Source organism: Artemia sp. Qi Xiang Cuo, chromosome 12, assembly GCF_049724085.1.
Source record: "Artemia sp. Qi Xiang Cuo chromosome 12, ASM4972408v1, whole genome shotgun sequence".
Taxonomy (NCBI): domain Eukaryota; kingdom Metazoa; phylum Arthropoda; class Branchiopoda; order Anostraca; family Artemiidae; genus Artemia; species Artemia sp. Qi Xiang Cuo.
In genome coordinates this window covers 22,329,912-22,352,272 of record NC_142805.1, presented here as the reverse complement: position 1 = coordinate 22,352,272, position 22,361 = coordinate 22,329,912, and the positions used below count along the sequence as shown (strand labels likewise).

At 36.1% G+C, this 22,361-nt stretch overlaps 1 protein-coding gene across 1 annotated transcript in view; it reads left to right on the top strand.

The window, feature by feature from the left end:
- The window catches only part of ninaC (STKc_myosinIII_N_like and MYSc_Myo21 domain-containing protein ninaC), a 386,065-nt gene that overhangs the window by 75,115 nt on the left and 288,589 nt on the right, over positions 1-22,361 (top strand). Inside the window, exons 8-9 of the mRNA XM_089097735.1 lie at positions 7,080-7,175; positions 10,353-10,538. Coding sequence (XP_088953861.1) covers positions 7,080-7,175; positions 10,353-10,538 — 282 coding nt within the window. The remainder of the gene's footprint in view (positions 1-7,079; positions 7,176-10,352; positions 10,539-22,361) is intronic.

Genomic DNA, 22,361 nt, shown 5'->3' with positions numbered 1-22,361 from the left:
CTATCATGGATGACTCTAAAGTAGCGAATGAAGATTCAACAGAAAATATGCGTCTGTTATAGCTTTCAAGAGTTTTATCCACTAAATTACTAAGATCTAGGTTGAGGCCAGCATACACCTCCTGCTTGATTGCATCCAGCTTATCTGAAGAGATAGTGACATTATGTTGCATGGATGTCTGTTCCTCTTTCATTTTAACCACTGCCTCATCTACCTGGGAAGAGATCTTAGCCACTATAAGGTCATCAAGTAACCCTTTCACTGAAGATTTAAGATTGTCAGGTTGTAGTGAATCTGCTAGCATTTTATGTTTGATTTTTATGCTATTTATGTAGTTAGTGAGCATGAGTAGCTGCTCTGAAACAGATTCTGATCCAGAGAATTGGATTGAGCTGTCAGACCTTAGTTCACGAGGTGGCTTGAGTTGACTTTTCATTTCTTATCTGAAGTAAACAACAAAACAGGACCAGAAATAAGCAGTGGTATAAGACAATTTGGGTATAAGGCAGGATGTAGTCCACAATGAAGCAACAAATTTCAAATACCAAAACAGGGGTTTGTGAAATTTGAAGAATAGAAAGCAATCAGCAAAAAACATCAAGCATCAACAGTAGCAGTGGCATAAACCCAAGGATTGGTTACTGTAGTCAAATTACAAGTTAAAATTGGTATAGGTCTCACCTGATGAGTCCCCTCTTACACCCCAGGGGTGGGGGCTGCTATGTGTGCCTGCCTTTATCCACTGGTAGGCAGGTAGAACCAGTACTTCAGGAGGCTTAAAGTGTTGCTGGTTATGCCAGAAAACCTCAAATTCTGATCTGATCTGATACCCACGTCTTTTCAATTTTCAAATTTTTCGCCAAAAAAAAAAAAAAAAAAAAAAAAAAAAAAAAAAAAAATTGGCAAGGTATTGACAAGGAGGCGAACCCCCTAATATACGTATTAAAAATCTATGAATATTGAAGTTCGTTACGTAAGTTAATTCGTAAGTTATGTATATTTATTACTAATAAAAACTTTCGTAAATAAAATTAAACAAGTTTCGAGAAAGCCATTTAACCAAATAAAAGTAAAATTAATATGCAAATTTCACTTTAATTATTCATATACGGTGAGCCAATATCAAAACCTGCATTAATTCAAAAACGTTCAAAAAAAAAAACAACAAGTTTTTTTAACTGAAAGTAAGGAACGACGTTAAAACTGAAAACGAACAGAAATTATTGCGTATATGAAAGGGGCTGTCCCCTCCTCAACGCCTCGCTCTTTACGCTAAAGTTTGACTTTCTCACAACTCTATTTTTTTTAAACAATAAAAAACTTTAGCGAAAAGAGCGAGGCATTGATGAGGGGACAGCCCCTGTCATATACGGACTAATTTCTGTTCGTTTTAAGTTTTAACGTCGTTCCTTACTTTCAGTTAAAAAAACTGGTTTTTTTAATTTAATTCCAAATAAGATCGACATACTGCTCCACTAAGCTGAATTCGCCAGTAATTTACTGCATTTTTAGGGCTGTACCACCTGAGTAGTTGGTGGTGCTCATTCTTGTCACATTTTTGTCAGTGTTGCCACTTTGAACCGTGAAAATAAGTGATAAAAACTAATTAGCTAAATTTAAAATAATTAAATACCTCTCATCCCTAAAAGTTCAAACATTAACAACCTGTTGATACTCAAGTTCAACTACACCTTCAAAGGAAAGCTACAACTTCTTAAGCTGTTTAGTGCGATAGGTTTTTGGCTTATTTTTTGCTGATTTTTCAGCCTCGACTCTTTTTTTGATTTTCTGGCCGCTACTAACAAATTATATAGGCTAACAATTGAAATTTCAGCTCTTTTTTTAATATTTATGAAATAAAAAAACAAGCTTTTTTAACTGAAAGTAAGAAGCGAGATTAAAACTTAAAAACGAACAGAAATTATTCCGTATGTGAAAGGGGCTGTCCCCTCCTCAACGCCTCGCTCTTTACGCTAAAGTTTTTTATTGTTTAAAAAAATAGAGTTGTGAGAAAGAGTAACTTCCACATTTTTGCAGATAGGAGCTTGAAACTTCTACAGTAAGGTTCTCTAAAACGCTGAATCTGATGGTGTGATTTTCATTAAAGTTCTATGACTTTAGGGGGTGTTGCCCCCTTTTTTGGAAAATAAGTCAAATTTTCTCAGGCGCATAACTTTTAATGGGTCAGAATAAACTTGATGAGACTTATATATTTGAAATCAGCATAAAAATCCGATTCTTTTAATATATCTATTGGTATCAAAATTCCATTTTTTAGAGTTTCGGTTACTATTGACCCGGGTCGCTCCTTACTTACAGTTCGTTACCACGAACTGTTTAATATGGCTATGAAAGTATCTGCTTAACTAATTCAACCAATGAGATTTCATTTTTACTGTCTTGGGTATTTTAAGGTTTAAGTTATTCCTGAAAAATGTTTTGTCGCCAATACTCGCTTAATGAAAAGATACAAGACAAGGAGGATTGGCAATTTATACAAAGAGCGAATATCCAGTTTATGTAAAACAGCCAACTGACTAGGAACATAGTGTGTTTTTAAATTCCTTTTCATCAAAGTGTCTCTACCTTCACGGAGGAAGGTAATCGTTGAAGAAATTTACCGATTCCCATTAGGTTCCGTTTCTTCTTTTGTGTGTATATTATCTACAACACTTACCTGCTAGAAAACAGAATCATGATGTAATCATTATGGCCTCTTACTAATAACGCGAAAGACGTACTCACGCTAAAATCTGGATATACCATCTATCCGTCAGTCATTATCCTAACAAGAGTTACTAAATATACTCAATCTTTAATAGACAATATATTTTCTTGAATTTACCTCCACTCTCAGCTTCAATCATCGTCAGTGATTTTTCAGATCATTTTCCTTCTATGCACCGCTTTTCAGACAGCAAAGGCAGCAAGGTCATTCTTGAAAATTAGAAATATTGTGCCGATTATTAACCTATTTGAAGAAAATCTAAGGCTACTAAATGATAAAACTGGAGAAACAAAATTGGACAGTGTTATTGGAAAAGAAGATGTGAACGAAGGACTTCGAAGAATTCGATAATATATTTATAGCTGTATCTAAGACACATTATTTTAAAGAAAAACCAGCTAAGCGTGGAAGAAAAACTGCTGCAATAAACCCGTGGGTTACTGAAAGTTTACTCAAACGTATCAACAAGATGCAAAATCTATGATTCAAATAGCGTAACGCATCAAGTGTAGCTAGCCTGGAAATCTATGAATCTTGCAAGAGGTGCCTACAGTCAGTTTTAAGAAAAGTCAAAAGAGAATACTTTAATAAGAAAAAAACTAGTTGAAAGTGTTAAGGACGGGGGGAAAGTGTGAAAGACGATCAATACAGTGCTGCGACCTAACGACCAGAAACCTGAACTACTTACTAAAATGACTGCACTAACACTGACTGAGCCACCTCATTTGCAAAAGTACTTTGAACCTACTTCGGCAGCATTGGAGAAAAAACAGCGAAGACAGTAACAACACCAGCCAAATCTTACAAGGCTTTCCTTGGCCCAGCGTGTGTCAAGTCAATGGTAGTCATTCCTGTAACTTCTCTAGAGGTCTCAATGATTATCAAAACTTTGAAAGGTACATCTGCATCTGGGTTTGATTGCATTCACACGAAAGTGTTGAATGCAGTGTTTACGTCCGTATTGAAACCATTAACGCACTTGATACACCTCTTTCTATTTCCGTCACTGCTAAAGAAAGCACGAACAGTTCCTCTCCACACAGGGGGACATCAAAATAACCTGTCCAACTTCCGACCCATCTCAATTCTCTCAGTGTTTTCCAGGGTATTTGAAAAGCCTATGAAGAACCAACTTTACTCTTTTCTCGAAGTGAAGGGTTTCCTAAACCAATTGGAATTCGCATTCAGACCAGGGCACTCAACAGAAGATGTGCTGACTTCACTGAGCTTTTTTGTTAACAGAGCACTTGACCTGAGACTTGTACCAGCTGCTATCTTGCTTGACATTAAATAAACGTTTTAGGGTATGGATCATCAAATTTTACTAGGTAAATTAAAATACATCAGGGTTAGAGGTGAGGCACTGGAATGATTCAAGTCATACCTTAGCAACCGGCACACTTACATATGAGAAGAGCCTTTAACGATATCATGGATAGCTCTGGAGTGCCACAGATATGGATCCTAGGTCTACTGTTATTTCTAGCCCACATGAATGACCTAAAGTGTGTCCTACACCGAAATTTCAGGACTTCAAGATGCAGCAAACTATGTTGTGGTTAAGACACTTTTAGTGACGACAGTGACTCTGATGAACTGGTGGCATTCGCAGATGACAATACAAGGGTCTCCTGTGATACTGGCACGTCAACACTTCAGAGTAAATAACAAGTTATCTTGTAGTAAACTTACATATGGATGGATGCAAATCGACTTGTAATTAATGTTGGAAAATCGTGTGTTCTCTTCGTTTTGAGGATCGGAACTCCTTATCCAGAAATAACTGGAACTACGACTTGTCAAGGTCGTCGCCAATTGGTACGCTGGTCGTCAAGGTCGTCGCAAATTGGTAGTCGCCAATTGTTAAAATATAAGGCTTTTATATGGGGTTGGTCGATAAGTTTTGGAGGGGGCTCATTTTATTGGAAATCGAAAGAGCCCCCTCCAAAGTTGGTAAGGCCTTATGGCCCTCTCCACAATGAAACTTTGGAAAATAGTCCAAAGTATGAATAACTATGCTCCCAAATTTGCCCCCCAGGCCCCGGGGCAAGGGCTGTAAGTTATGCAGGTTGCTTATTCTTAACACATAAGATTTTTTTGTGTAAGAGGTGGTTTTATAAAGTTTAATCGGAAATTAACTGTTTTAGTGCCCTTGTTCAGATTCAAAATTTATCAAAGAGACCCCCCCCCCTCCATTCCCTTTTGTAACAGATTTAGTGATAGCCGTTTTTTCAGAATAGTTCAAAGGTCAAAGAAAACTTATCAAAGGCCAAAACGTATCGACCAACCCCATATAAAAGCCTTATATTTTAACAATTGGTGACTACCATAGCTTATAGCCCTTGCCCCGGGGGCTGGGAGGAGGGGTTCTCAACTTTTGAAGCAAAGTTATTTTGCCTTTGGACTATTTAGAACAATGCCATACTCAGAGATGAACAGCATGGCTTCCGACCAAGTAGGTCATGTGCTGACTTGGTCTTTAGTCTTAGAATTCTTATTGAAGAATCAAATGAATGGCAGAATGAAATCATAATGGGTTTCATCGATCTCTTGAAGGCTTTCAACTCAGTCCATAGAGACTAACTTTGGAAAGTATTGTGGCTTCTCGGATAAAATTGTCAGAGTTATAACGGCGTTGAATGATGAACAAATATGTGCTGTTCGAACTGATGACGGAGACCTGACTGAGTGGTTCAAATTCAACTCACGCGTTCGAAAGAGGTAAATTCTTTCCTCGGTACTATTTGCAATGCTTATTGATTTTATCCTGCGGACGTACAATCCAGTTTCATGTAGTTGAATGAAAATCGCAACTTTATTTGATGCAGACTTTGCAGACGATATAACGCTTCTTTCTCATTTAAGAGAGAAGATTCAGAACAACATAAATGGACTTTCAAAATTTGGTCAACGACAAGGTTTGACAATAAGCACACAAAAGACGAAAATTAAGCGCAATAATGTCAATGAACTATCTGCTTAGCCACTGACAGTTAAAGCAAAAAAAATTGAAGAGGTAGAGGTTTTTAGATATCTTGGGAGTCTAGTGAGCACCGATGGATGCCCCGAGCATGAAGTTGCCACATGTATCGCTTGCGCAGGAAGCGCCTTTGATAAGTTAAGTAACGTTTGGAGAAGTGCCACTTTTTCTTTGAATTTGAAACTGAGGCTTTTTAATAATAATGTCCTGTCAGTAACAATGTATGGTTCTGAAAGCTGGGCGCTGACAAAAGAGCTATAGAAAAGAATTCAAAGTTTTCAAAATAATTATCTTCGACAGATTCTCGGAATCAACTGGATTGACAAAATTACCAACTCATTCATTAGAGAGATGACTAAAAACCACTCATTATTGATAAAGTCATAAGTAGTCGATGGCGATATTGGGGACACATGGTTAGAATGTGCAGCAATCGTCTGCCTCATGATATTTTGTGATGGACTCCTCCAGGAGTTCGATGAAGTGGACGACAGAAGGCTACCCTTGGACGATGCCTAAAAAGGGACGCAGTGCTTTCAAGAACAGCCCTTGATGAACTTTGGCCTAAGACGCTGGAGAGATCATCGTAGAGAGGCATCGCTGCCACCTTATACGCCGACCGGTATGGGAAGTCCTAAGTCTAAGCAAGTAATTTGGAACAAAATGTCTATTTTAAACTTTTGATCGGATCCATTTGGTAGAAAAGAGTGCAAGAGGGGAGGGGGGGGGGGGTTGGTTGCCGTCCGATCACTTTTGACTCTTAAAAATGGAACTAGAAATTTCAATTTCCCTTTAAATGAGCTTTTCCAAAGTTTATGCAACCCACCCTTCCATAAAACCCTTATATGTTAGCAACGGGCAACTGGCATAAATTACTGTCGTAAAAGGGGATTATTCTAATTAGAATTACTAACGAAAATTTTTAATATTGTGATTAGTTTAGAAGAAGAATTCTCAAACGATCTTTGCAAGGTAAAGTAATGACCATTTAGTGACAAGGTAAAATAAATGCATTGTAACTGTGCAGTGGATGAAGCCATGCCATGCCTGGAAACTCTGGGAGCCCTTATTGGGCACTCAATGTGAGCTAATCTTCAAGATAAATATAGCCAAGAAACTTGCACAGCTTTGTGTAGTTTTGTTAGCCTCAGAAAGGGTTTGCAATGAGTTTGTTTTTTATTCTGTCCTTTTTTTAAATAACGGTTATTTCTTCTACATCTCACTATATGAAAGTTTTACATGACAATCAAGTTTTTAATCAAATATTGATTCTAGAAAAAGGAACTTTTTTATGTAAGAAGAGCCAGTCACAAGAAAATACTTAGACTAGTAAATTTCTAAAGTTTTAATACCTACTAACTTTTTCTTCAGCTGAAATCTGAACTGAAAATCCTACTAGAAGACGCTAATCAGAATGGAACCGTTTCTCGCACCCAGGAGATAACTATGAAGGCCGGGTATCTCAAGGTAAGCTGCCACTACTCAGTATTTCCGCTTCATGTTTTTCTCAATATATAAATAGTAACTGTAAGGACCAACATAAAAAAAGAATCCTTATGGGTCCCACGCTTGTCACGACGTAACCATTGGGTAGTGGACTACTGGACTATAAAAGGATTTTTGACTCTCAGCCAGGACCGAAAAACTATAATCTACAGCAAGAAAAGCACAGATGGAAACACTGCCCATATCTTGTTTATTAAGATAAAATCTTAAATGGCCACTCAAATGTTTAATTGAGTGTTATTAGGGTAGCAAATGATAATAAAAACTTTACCAAAAGAGCTTAATATTTAAAAAAAAAGGATACTCATTATTGATCTTGCCCTTAAAGGCAGTATATTTTCTCAGTTGTTAATCTGGCTCTGAAGAGAGCTTTAATTGTCTTAGAGAAAATGGAAATAATTATGATTGCTCTGGAATTTTAAAAACGGTGGATTTTATATTTCCTGAGAAGTATCGCGTCGGGCCAGATTGGATGAAAATAACTTGAACAAAAACTAAGGCTACAGATTAAATATTGAAGAAGGGAAACCTATTGACATGCAACATGCTCTTTTTCATAACTACTTTCCCTCGTTTTTTTCGTTAGTAGCCTACTTTTTAGAATATATATTTTTTTTCTTTTCTTGCTGAAAACGATTTTTGTTGATCGAAATATTCTTTAGTTGCGAAATTTTTGCCGAATGTGTAGTGTCAGGACAGGTGGAACGAAGTCCCATAAATCCCCGCCTATTTTGCCTTCAGTATAAACTAATTATGTTTATGGCGAAACTTGTCACTTTCTTAAAGTAATATAATCCCATCCATTATACATCGGAAAACATTTTGTAGGCCTACGTTAAAAAAAGAAAAAAATCGAAAAAAATCAACAAACAAGGAAAATTTATAGACTATTTGAAGTAGTTTTCTAGCGGCAAATATTTGTGTGACTGAGTCTGGCACTTTAATGGTCACATTAATAATAATGGGTATTTATTATATTTATTATTATTATTTATTTATTATTATTTATTATATTATATTTATTATTATGTTATATATTTATTGTATTTGAAATTATATAATTTCAAACATGGTTGGTTTTGGGGCACTTAAATAATGAAAATTGGATACTTGTATAGAATCCGGTAGTCACGCAAGAGGTGAAGTTTCGTTAGTGCTAATGAAATAAAACAAAATAGGATGAGAATATGATAATTAAGAAAAAAATTTGGGCTATATATTTTCACATTAGGGGGGGGGGTATGGGGGTAAAGCATAGCATATAATAAATCCGTAACCTAACCCAGGTATCTTTTTTTGCCCCTTCAACCCCCAAAAGCTTAAGTTTAAATCTTTGTCACGGAGTGAGCAACACCTCACATGCAGAGAAAACCTGTTTTCTATTAAGCATCTCGGTATTTTGCGATGCGGTCTTTATCGCCTGTTTACTGGATTCTACACAAGTGCTGAGAATTTTCTAATGCCAGATCAGATTGTAATGGCTTGAAATAAATAAGAAAAAGGATTTGAAATCATAGAGCGAGAACAAAAGCGTGTTAATTTTGACTATTCGATTCTGATTGCCACTGTTGTGGCTCAATACTTTGCATTTTCCGTTAAATTAGTTTTTGTGATCAGCTGTTTGTAATCCATTAATAATAAATGAAGGAGATTAGAGAATTTTCTTCGGTATCGTAATCATAGTCGTAAAACTTAATATGGAATCGTAAGATAGCGAAACAGAAAGCACCTTAAGGTTTCCAAAATTCCCTGTAGTTTCTAGATATTTGAGTAGAATTTTGAATTGGATATTAGAAAAGAGAATGGAAATTATTTTATTTATCTTACTAAATGATACAGATAAGTAGTGAAGCAAACTGTCTTAATTCCAAAACAAAACTTCGTAGAGATTATCTAATATTAGGAAGAACACAGAATTATCTTGTCCAACCCTGTGATATAAAATTCTGTATTTTTCCTAGATTTCTTTGAGATAGGGTTCTTGGAAAGTCAATCACGGAATAAAAAAAATCCTTATGCTCCTGTTAAGATAGAAGAAATTCCATTAATCTTCTACATAAATACATTCATCTTTTTTTTTCAAGTCTATAAAGTATTATGAATCAAAAACAAAATAAAACTCTCCTAATTTCAAAGTAAACTTCTTAGAGAATCACTGAGTATCAGACTCATGCAGAGTATAAATATATTTTGTCGAGCGATGAGATGGAAAATTTTGCCTCTTCTGGATGCCTAGGGAATTATTTGAGAAAATGCAGTAAAGAAATCCTAAAGTCAGTAGGGATCATCGCCAATTCTTGAAAAGATTGGTGATATTCAATAGAAGAGTAACTGCACATAATTTTTTTTTACTTTTGGACTAGCTAAATACACACAATTGTTACTATGAATTGGTCCAGTGTTATATAAATTCTGGCATTAGCTGAATTTTATTGTGGTATGGACTTTAGCCTACATTTATCCCAAGGATATTTTATGCTTGCTTCTGGAAAAGCCACTGAAAAAAGTAAATACAAATTTAGTGCATAAAGCTTACTAACAAGTTTTGAAACAATTCCAAGGCTTCAAAAGTAAGGATTACGATTTATTTTTTATTTTTATGAAATATTTAAATTTAAAAACATGTTCTCTTACCATTAATTAAAAGTTGTTTCTTTGCACATTAAAACTAGTTCGCTATGCTATACATTGTTACAAAATAGTTACCACATATAAGGCACGTACGATTTTCTTGGTCGGGAGGGGGGAGGGAAATGCACAATAATTGACAACAGATGCAATGTTATTGACGATTTGAATAAGTAGTACCCAGAAGTTGAGTAATATTTAGGATTTCAAGAGAGAATCAGGCCCTAACCCTCCATAGGTTTCTGCCCCGTAATGTAAAGGATTCTTTCTTCGTTCACCCAGTGTGTATCTTGAAGAACCACTTGTTCTGCCATATTGGACTCACTTCTGCTACGCCGTACCTCTTCATACCAAAGTCAGCATAATTTGACCCACTCATAGAGTAATTCATACAACATTTGGCACAATTCTGTCAGATATTATGTATACCACGCGGTGTGTACGGTTCTTGAAAGCTAGTAATCCTTTTGACTAGAGCTGTTCAAATAATCAGTGATATTTTTATTACAGATTGACAGAAAGTCACAACTACAAAGAATCTATTTAGACGACCTTTGTGGTATTGAGAGACCAAACGATGAAACAATTATTGATCAATTGCAACATAGGTTTTTTTCTGGTCATAGTTATACTTATATGGGAGATGTATTAACATCTCTTAATCCCCACGGGGAGAAAATGGCATTGAAAGAAGAGGTAAGCTTTACTGAATTTAAATTTTACATAAATTATTTGATTTATTGAGGTTAGCTATTGCTGCATACTGCTATGCTTGTCCTTATGCTCCCTGCTTATGCTTTTAATATACCACGCTTGTACCATGAATACGTCTTGCAAATATGCTGTTTTAGTTTATAGGCAGCCTTTTCATCAGAGGAATGGAATTGATTTGAACTTCCTTGGACTCCATTCTGTAAAACTGAAAAGTTCATGTGTGCTTACTTTATAATTTTGACTGGGGAAAAAGGCAGCGAAATCTTCAATACTTTTGAATTTGAGGATTGTAATGCCCACAAAACAGAACCTCTCCTAGCTCAGTTTCGGAAATATGCTAGTCCAAAGATTAAACACTCTTTTTGCTGGGTTGCTTTTCCAAAAGCAAAATGAGTTTGAAAGTGGAAGTGGAGAAAAGTATATAAATGACTTAAAGACAATAGCTAAACCCTGTCTTTCCAAGGACCCTGATGAGATAATTCGTGATTGAATTGGCTGCAGAATAAGAATCCAGTAAGTCAGGGAGAGACTCCTGGGCGAAGGGATCTATTTGACTTTGAAATCTAGTTACAAAATGCAGCATCCTCAAAACAATCCAGGGTCAGTTAAAGTCATTCAGCGGAAGTGAGTTTATACCTATGAGACAGAAAATAGATGTCATGGCTCTCAGCTCACCTCAAAGTTACTTCCGAAGTCAGAGAGAATCCACAAGAAATGCCCAAAGAATTAAAAATTGCTACTTGTGTTGTAGAGCATATTCAGCTAAAAATGTTTGCCTAGCAAAAGGAAAAAAAATTTCCCAGTACAAAAAGTGAAACCACTTGACGAAAGTCCGTCACAGCAAGAGTATGAGTATGATAGATGAAGAAATGAAACAAACAGACAAAACCCCAGAAGAAGATGACACAGTTACATTGAAGACTATTGATCAGGAGATTGAAAAAGATCATGAAATTGTATCCCTTGCAATACCCAACTAGCTTCATATTGGTTTCAAATTTGGATGAAGGAACCCAAGATAACATCACTTCTGGATGAGTCCTTGACCATCTTAATCCTACACCTAAACTCCATCCAAATAGTCAAAGACCCACTAGTTATCGTGATTCCAAGATAATAGGTGCTGGAATTTTCACTTTACCATGTAACCACAAATCCAGCCAAGCTATGATGCACAAATTCTACATTGTTGACCCACCTTCCACTCCCTTCATCGACTACAGATCAAGCATCAATATCAAATATGATCAAAATCCTCAAGGTTAACTCGAATGAATCCAATATCTGTATACAACATCAGCATGAAACAGTCTTGATGGTATTGGTCGTCTGGAGGTTGAACGCAGGATCAAACAGTACGTGGTAACGGACTGTAAGTAAGGAGCGACCCGGCTCAATAGTAACCGAAACTCCAAAAAACGGAGTTTTGATACCAATAGATACATCAAATCAACTATATTTTTATGAAGAGTTCAAATATATAAGTTTCATCAAGCTTAATCTTACCCATCAAAAGTTAAGCGCCTGAGAAAATTTGCCTTATTTTCCAAAAAAAGGAGGAAACAACCCCTAATAGTTATAGAACTTTAATGAAAATCACACCATCAGATTCAGCGTATCAGAGAACCCCACTGTTGAAGTTTCAAGCTCCTGTCTGCAAAAATGTGGAATTTGTAATTTTTGCCAGAAGAAAGATCACAGATGCGTGTTTAATTTGTTTTTTCTTTGTTTTCCCCAAGGGTGATCGTGTCAATTCAGTAGTCCTAGAATATCGTGAGAGGGCTATTCAAAAGGAAATTAAAAGTTCTAGTGCCATTTTTAAGTGACCAACAAAATTGGAGGGTAACCTGACCCCCTCCCATGCTCATTTTTCTCCCGAAGTCACCCAATAAAAATTTTGAGATAGTCATTTTGTTCAGCATAGTCAAAAATCTAATAAATATGTCTTTAAGGATAACTTAAACCCCATAATTCCCGGAGGAAGGGCTGCAAGTTATGAACTTTGCCCATTGCTTACTGATAGTATTGGTTAATGGGAAGCATACAGACGATTTCAGGAGGGATTTTTTTTCTTGTGGGGGGTGGTCAGAGGAGGAGATTACAGGGGAGGATTTTTCCATGGAGGATGTTTCCTTGGGGGAAGGGACATCTCTATGAAGGGGGTGCCGGATTTCCCAGTATTATTTAAAACGATCAGAAATTAAATAAAAAAAACTAGTTTTTCAACTAAAATAAGGAGCAACATTAAAACTCAAAACGAACAGAAATTATTACGTATATGAGGGGGTTCGCCCCCTAGTAGTAATTTTAAAAGAGCTATCTATTCTAATTAACGGGCCATTGTGATTCTGGGGTTTGTGATTGGAAGAAAATTCGAGCTTTAGCGTAAAGAGTGAGGTATTGACTAGGGGAGCGAACTCCCTAATATACGTAATAAAAACATACGAATATATAAGTATGTTACGTAAGTTAATTCGTAAGTTAAGTCAGAGCAAAATTTTGAGAGAGCCATTTAGCCAAAAAAGTAAAATTAATATGCAAAAATCTTTTAATTAATCATGTACGGTGAGCCAAAATCAAAGCTGCATTAATTCAAAAACCGTTCAGAAATTGAATAAAAAAACAAGTTTTTTTAAGTGAAAGTAAGGAGCGACATTAAAACTTAAAACCAACAAGAATTATTCCGTATATGAAAGGCGAGGTCCCCTCCTCAATGCCTCGCTCTTTACGCTAAAGTTTGACTCTATCTCACAATTTTATTTTTAAAACAATAAAAAACAAAGGGGAGTATGTATGTTTTCAAACTTCTGCCCAAAGTACTTGGAATCCAGCTACGGTTGTTGCTCGTTCAAGCGAACTGAGTTCATATATAGCAATAGAAGTAGAGTCAGTGATTAGAAAGAGCAGAAACACGTTTAAGGTCGTTCACAATGGAGTCCTAATGATCAGCAATGTACAGCCAAGTTAGCTTGATCACACAACAAATCTCCTAATAAACGTCCTGGAATAGACTCTATGTTTTTGACAAGGTCACATAATGAAAGCTACAGCCCATCCTTATCTCAAACGCCATCAGAGCCGGTATTTAAAATAGTGACACGAAAAGAAGTTTTAAGGCACGTAGTTAGACCTCCAGAGACGGGACCTAGCACAAGCACCTGTACTAGGGATAGTGCTTTCCTTAACCGATCAGAACACGGATTGAAAGAGCTGTCAGGTCACCTAAAACACTCATCCTATAAGAAGAGGTTATATGAGAGGAAGCGATGAGCTACTACTGAGTGTTAGAAGTGAGTAGTAATGCATGGTAGAAGAGAGTATAGTGCCGTCTAACATATACCTTCATGAAGCACTTACGATTGGCTAGCAGAAGTTATATATTTAATAGGTATTTAAAATATAGGAAATGGGTAGTAGTGAATAAGAAGTAAGTCTAGTGCCTTCTTAAATATATATATATATATATATATATATATATATATATATATATATATATATATATATATATATATATATATATATATATATATATATATATATATATATATATATATATATATATATATATATATATATATATATATATATATATATATATATATATATATATATATATATATATATATATATATATATATATATATATATATATATATATATACTTGTATGAAGGTAGTTAATAGAGTAGCGTGTAAGCCAGCTCATGATGGTTCCCATGACTCCTGTGTGTTGGATCAAAGAGAGGTGGACTGCTCAAATGACAAAAAATCTTATTAATTACATATATTTAAGCTATTGCGTTTCTTAGGTTATCGAAGTAATAAATTGTTGAAGGTAAAGTCATTTGAGCCAAGAGTAAACTAAGGAAGTGGCAAACTTTATTGAGGCATATAAATTGAGTCATTTACTGAGCAGCAAATTGAGCAGAAGAAGATATCTATTGGGGTATAAGAGTCATATAAATGACTCTCAGTCATTGAGCTAAGAGTCATTTGTGGAAGCGGTCAACTCTATAGAGGTTATGAAGTTAAAGAAATTAAAAGCTATTCAAACCATTTGAGGCACGAGATTTTAAGGTTGTTGAGTTTATTAGACAGTTGAGATCTTAAGTTATTGAGGCTAAAGCTATTTGAGGTAAAAGTTACTTAAGAGATTAAGCTTCATTTCAAAAATATTCCCAAACTTTCTCTTTATCTTCCTCCAGATTTTTTCTAATCGTCAATACAAAAAATTATGAACATCATTTAGAATAACAATAAGGAAGGAAAAAAAAATATTTTAAATGATAAGTGCCACAGGTTACGCTAAATTTCCATCTGTTTTTCCAAATTCAATCAAAGGATAAGATGAATTTTTACAGAGATTTAAATTGAGCTTGTCTATGTAGGAAGGTATTTTTTATTCTTATTATTTTTTTTAAGAAATGAAAAAAAATAAAACCAACCTCCTCTCCTCTCAGTGACGACACATTTTAAATTCAAAATACATCTAATTTTAACTTTAGACGTAACCTACTCTTTTTTTATTAAATAGCAGCCGGACACACTTCAAGTCACCATATACTACCAAAAACTTTCCAATAAAAGAAACAAAAATTGCCATTCCCGGGGAAAAGGGCGTCCTCCCCCAACAGGAAGCCCTTCATACGGTGGCTACTTCTTACCATGCCTCTAAACTCTTCTGGATGGTGACCCTTAAATGCCTCCTATAAAAACAAATAATAATAATAAAAAAGTAAACTAATTAAATTATTAATAATAAAACTATCTATCTACTACTACTACTACTACTATTAACAAATCACCGCAGCACCAAGCCACCTAAGGCCAACTCAGCTACTCACGCTCCTCCTCCACCCTAATCTATTCAAAGCCCCCTTTTTACACCCGCCCATGAAGTTCCCATTTCCTTTAAATCTTTTTTTATGACGTCCTTCCACCCCAGACGGGGACGACCTGCTTTCCGTTTAGCCCTAAATGGTTGGCCGAAAAGAACAATCTTCGGCAATCTGTCATCCTTCATCCGCACAACGTGCCCTAACCGCCTCAAACTTTCTTTCATTATAGCCTAGAGAGCGGTATTGAACCACATTTTTCGTATAGCCTATTGTTCTAAATACGGTCAGTCAGTCGGGTACCCAGAATAATCCTTAAGCAATTTCTCTGGAAAACATCTAGCAAATCATCATCCGCTTTTCGGAGCGTCCGTGCTTCAGAGCCATATTTGACCACTGTCATCACTGTAGCTTCTAATATTCTAATTATGGTTTGCAGACTTATTTTCCTATTCTTCCAGACTTTTTTTAACTGTGAAAAAACACCCTGAGCCTTGGCTATTCACTGCTCCCACCATCTCTACTAATAATACTACCAAGGTAAGTGAAGCTGCCCACCTGATCTATCTTTTCATTACCCAACGTCATTTTTTCATCTTCACTTATTCCTAGCCTTAGTGACTTAGTCTTCTGAACATTAATTTTTCAACCAATTCTAACACCCTGAGCTCGCAAAACCTCTAAAAGTTCATTCATTTTGCCCACAGTCTCCTCTAGAATGCTTAAATCATCAGCATAATCCAATTCCAGGAGACTTTTTTCTCCCCATTTGATTGTGTGGTCTCCCATTGCCTTTCCTGTGCTCCTTAAGACAAAGTCCATCAAAATAATCCATATAAAGGGGGATAGAACACAACCCTGCTTAACTCCTGATTTAATTAAAAACCAGCTGCTAACCTCATTTCCTACCTTAACCTCAGCTGTGTTATTCTCGTACATAGCACTAATCACTTTAATGTATTTGTCTGGTATACCATACAAGGATAAAACCTTTACTAAAGCTCTTCTATCAACAGAATCGAACGCTTGCTCATAATCTATAAAACTGAGGACCAAAGGCGTTTGAAAACTCAGGCACTTCTCAATTATTTTTAACTGATAAGGGTTTTTATTTAAAACAAACAAATAAATAAATCAACCAACAGAAGCAAACTTGTTTAGGCTATACACCCTTCAAAAAAAACCTGATATATACATCGCTATCAACAATGTAAAACCATAAATAAAAAAAAGAAAAGAGAGAAAAAAAGCATGGCACAACCTCTTCCAACTTAGTGCAGCCCCCCCCCCAAAAAAAAAAAAACATAACTAATTATCACCGTTATGTCACTACCACCCTCACACAACAACAATAAAAAATAACCAAAATACAACTGAGAGACCCCTCAAAAGAAAATCGCTAAGAAATATTATACTCACTAAAACACAGAGATTTTAACCTACTCCTAAAACTAGCAATATTTTCATCAACTAATAATTCATTTAGTAAACTATTATAAAACCCTTGTCCAACATGATGGATAGAGAAGAATGATCTTCGAGTTAAAGCCTAAGGTAGTCTTATCTGTGATGCTGTTCTGGTTGGGTATTCATGGACATTACTTACAGCCACGAACATTTGACTGAAATATTGTGGCAATAATCCACGCTCACACTTAAACAAAAACAAAGCTGAATAAAATTTAGAAACTCCATGTAAAGGCAGAATATGTCTTTCGACATTTCTCCTTCTCACTGATGAACCTTTTTTATCGCTACAAAGCACTCTTATAGCTAAGTTCTGCATCGCACGGAGCGGAAGTAGATGTGTCGGGAAAGTACTCGACCAAACGACATTACAGTACAAAAGGTACGGGTGAATAGTAGAAAAATACAAAGATCTTATTACATCATAGGGGGAAAAATTTCTTCAGCTTTCTCATAATCCCAATATTCCTTGCGATCTTACTACTTAACAACTCTATATGGGGTTTATAACTTAAACATTCTTCTATCAGTACACCAAGATACTTGACAGTCTTTAGTCGCTGGATTGAAGTATCAACAAATCTAAGCTCATTAATCCATGGATAGTAATTGGGGTTTCTTCCGTAAACTAGAAACTGTGATTTGTTGTTATTTAACCTCAGTTTGTTAGCTCTAGTCCATTTTCCAATTTGGTTCATACCCGTAATAAGCTTCTCCATGAGTTGCAGTTCCGTCTTCGCTGCCACTGTAAAATGCGCATCATCCGCAAATAGCGCAATAATTAACTTTATGGTTTCACTAACGGGAAAATTCAGGTCAAACGACAAACCCTCCACAACTCCGCACGAATCATTAATGAAGATTAAAAACAGTGTAGGCCCGAACACAGACCCTTGTGGCACACCATATTCAATTTTCTTTGTGCCCGATACGGCACCTCCAACACTCACATATAAAGAACGATTATAAAGGAAAGACCTTAAAAGGTCTAAGAACGCGCCACGAAATCCACAATTATTAAGTTTTGCAAGCAGAATACCATGATCAACCGAATCAAAGGCCTTTACAATGTCGAGGAAAACTGAAGCTACTTTCCAACCAGCATCCAGGGCATCATTTACTAACGTTACCAAAAACAGAACGGCCTGATCCATCGACATTCCTCTTTGGAATCCAAACTGGGTTGGACTTAAAAGTCTCCGCGATTCTAGAAACTCAACCATTCTACCATTTATAATCTTTTCAAACACTCTACTTAACAATGTGAGAAGAGATATAGGTCTATAATCATGGAAAGAATTCTTATCACCACCTTTAAATAACGGAATAACTTTAGCTGACTGAAAGCAATCTGGAAAAATACCACATTTCATACACTGATCAAATAGGTACAACAAATGCTCATATACAACTGGAAATACATGCTTCAAAACTTTCAGGGAAAAATAATTACTACCTGCGGCATTACTCTTCATGCTCCAAACTGTATTTCGGAGCTCCTCAACATTAATCGGACGCAAAAAAGCAGAAACATCACTAGCCATAGGTAAAAACTGAACAAAGACTCTTCTACAGAGGAGGAGAATCCTGTACCTGCCATATTTTTTCCAATATTTGCAAAGTGGTCACACATCTGATCAGCTGCTTCCTCCGACGATGAGGTACAAACTGTGGTAACAAAACTCTGGGTTGGGTAGATTATCAAGTTGATTGTTTTCTAGGTCATCCCAGGATTTCCCTCTGAACTTATGAATTCCTCTCTAGAATATTCTATTTTAGCTCTTCTAAGTTGCTTACTCAATTAGTTATTATATTATTTGTATCACTTTTCGGCATATGGTGATGTATCAGAATATTTTAATAACCACCTCCTTTTCATTATCGCAGCCATCAGTACTTTAGAAATCCAAGGTTTAACTGGTGTCTTGGGTTGAACTGACTGCATTGACAATTTACAACATGACTACAGTATTTCATTGACTTTACCATACCATAAACAAAACTTCATATTTACATCAAGTTCACTATCTTCAAGAAACTGAAACTTACATTTTTATAATTCATTTTTAAACCGAATCAAAACATCTCCATCAATTATCAATCGATCATTTTGTGTTTTTGAATTTTTACTCTTCGGTGTGCAAAAATTATTCACACACAGCAGAACACCAAAGTGATGAGAAACATCATTAATCACAACCGAAACCGAATCATACTTAATATCACAAAAAATATTATCGAGGAGGGACTAAGAATTAGGAGTAACCCGAGTGCAAGTATTCACCACAGGAAACACTCCATAACAAGACTCACATTCAAGAATTCACGAATCTTAGGATTAGCACTCACTCTAGTTAGGTCCAGATTAAAATCACCACACACGAACAAAGGTTTATTACCATCAGCAAGCTCATCCAGTTGCTCTTCTAAAAGCTCCAAGAATTCCTCAGTAGAACCTGACGGCGGGCGGTAAGCTACAACCACAAAAATTTCTGTCCCGATTTACATAATTCTAATACCACACTTTCAAATACCATTTCCTTATTTACACGCTTTTTCATTCCTCACCTTAATATTGAGACCATTCCTAACATAAACTGCCAGTCCACCATGTTGCCTTTTCTCTCTATTCTGAACATGAAGTCGATACCCACCTATTTCTAATAAACTTGTCTTATGATCTCTCAACCACGTTTCTGTCAGAGCAATCACATCTAATTTTGAAAACAATTCCTTTTAATAATCCAATGAGCTATCTAGACCTTGACAATTCCACGATAACAAATTCAGTCCACTGGGTCCTGACAACACATTATTAATTTCAACAGGGCATTTATGATATGCTTTAGGGGGTACCTCACAAAAATCTTGATCTAGATCCCTATGGAGAATACCACCTTGTAAATCCTGAAATTTTAGCGAATCTCTTTCAAGTGGTCTCAATCTTTCCAAATCAACAACTAGAATAATAACCATTCATCGAAGGGGTAGCGAGAGAACGGTCAAAAGAAAATACAATATTACCAATTACTTTTTCTGGTTCACACTAAATCGAAGACAGGCCGGCCGTAAAAAGAAAATAATCCTGAAAAGAGAAAAAAAAAACTAAAAAAACAAATTACAGAAAAAAGTAGCAGGAAATAAAAACAAAAACAAAAACACATTAACACACAAAGAAATTTCGCTACAATAATAAGCGCATTCATTCAATAACATAGTAGCCTACTACCACCTACTCATATTTATCCTTTAAACTAAAACCAAAAAAATCTTTACTCTTAAATAAACAAACAAAAAAACAACAAAACATTTTTCATTTCACAAGCTAAACTTTTCATAATTTTTCTAAACAACAAAACATATACAAAACCAAAAAAAAAAAACAAAAAAAAAACAATCAAATCAATCATTCCTTAGGGCCCCCGGGAGCCGCAGAGGGGAGAAGTCCATACGCTCATTCATCAATCGACTCATCGCAAGTAAACTTTACTTTTCGACCACCCGGTCGTTCAAACTGGAGATACGATGGCACTGTATTAGATACCCATTACGTAATACCTATCGAACTAAGACGCGATTTCTTTTTATACAGTTTTTTCCTTGCCTCTCTCACCGAAAGTGGGGCATCATCGCTCACATAAATATTTTGACTTAAGCACAAACACACACTCACAACATATTTCCTCGAACAAAACCTACCTCTTTCCAATAAACTCTTCAACCAACAACTCCATTTGCTCCATATCCACTCGTTCTTTCCGCCTTTCAGATTCACTTAAACGCGCTATCATTCTCTTACAATCATACCCAAACACTCTTAAATCAATCCCTTTTCCCTTCTTCCTTCTTTTCCATACATATTCACATAATTTCATCACAACCAAGACCACAGTTCGCTGTCTCCTCTCATTTATAGGAATTTCTACATTCAGTTTGATCAACCTTATCTTATCTTCCTCGGTATTCCAAATTACCCCACGATCTCTTAAGGCACTAAAACACTTAACTACAATTCCTTCATTATATACACAATTAAAAAATTCGTGCTTCAGACCATTTATCGCTATTTCGTCGCAAAGCTTACACTTTGGACCTTCATCTTGGGTAAAACAACTCACTCGATATTGATGTGGCAGTATCTCATGAATAAACAGAAACATAAATTCCTTTATAGACTGAATATACGGCACACTATGCATTTTGTCAAACGATAGCTAAAAATTCACAAATGGTTGTTTTCTTTCACGTGAAAAGCCACTTCTTCTTCTTCTTTCTCTAAATATCCATTCACTAATTTTTCACCTGATCACTCAGCAAGCCTTGGTTTTTCATTTCTAGAATACACCATATTACTTCATGGAGTTTCTCTGGCACATCCCTGATCATTTTTTGTTTTGCTAGTTCATCCTCCTCAATATTTATCACTGGTAAGGCCCATCCTCTTATTATTTCACAGTCGATCCATTTTCTATAGATCATCTCACAGACGTTTCTAATTCTCAGAGACTTGCACACCTTTCGGATATTTATAACACCAAGACCCTCCTCTTCTCGGAGCACATACAACATTTTCATGCTTAGCTTTTCCAGGTTTCCCCTCCAAACGAAAGCCAAACGCTCCTTTCTACCTTTTTAGCATACTTTTCTTCGAGATTAAAAGCCGGTGCCAGATGAAATAGCAGTGGGAGAGCATACGTGTTTACATACACCACTCGATCAAATATTAACACGAAGTGTGTTCATTGATGGACTACCAGAAGCCCCTCAATCTTTTTCACACGCTCTTCCCACAAATTTTCCACATTCACCGTTCTTTCAAAAAGTGCACTCAATACTTTCACGGACCGAGCCTCCTCGACCCAGACAATATCATCTAACCGTGCACACTCACCTATGTTTAGTAATTGGCTCTTTTTTCTGTGTATTTTGACCAAGAAATGCTCCTCATACCACATTAGTCATCTCACCCCTCTCATCAAATCAGCCATACTCCCAGGAAGGAAGGCCCCATCGTCTACAAAAGCCAGTGATTTCAAAGAGACATTCAGCGTAATCGCAATCCCCTATATCCGCCATTCGACATACTTATATAGTGGATCTTTATAAAGTTCGAATAAATAAGGGGCACTCGGATCCCCTTTTCACACTGCCTTTTCAAGCTTCTGCCTTCCACTAGTGTAACCATTTATATTCACAACCACCATCGAGTTCTTATATAAATTGTCATACCACTTCACAAACTGTTGATCAAACCCAAGATTTTCCTTCATTAGTATCCACAGTATCGATCTTATAACCGAGTTATACGCTTTGACAACATCCATGCACAGTAGGAAAGCCAATACGGAAAACGCCTTATTTTTTGCCATTTTGTCGTCACTGCGTACCAACAAGTCATGCAGCACGTTGAGATTATGCTGGACCTTCTTTTCTCGAATACCACCAATGGAGAATGGAGAGGAATTACCTTCTCCATTCTCTTAGTTAAAAATTTGGACGTTATT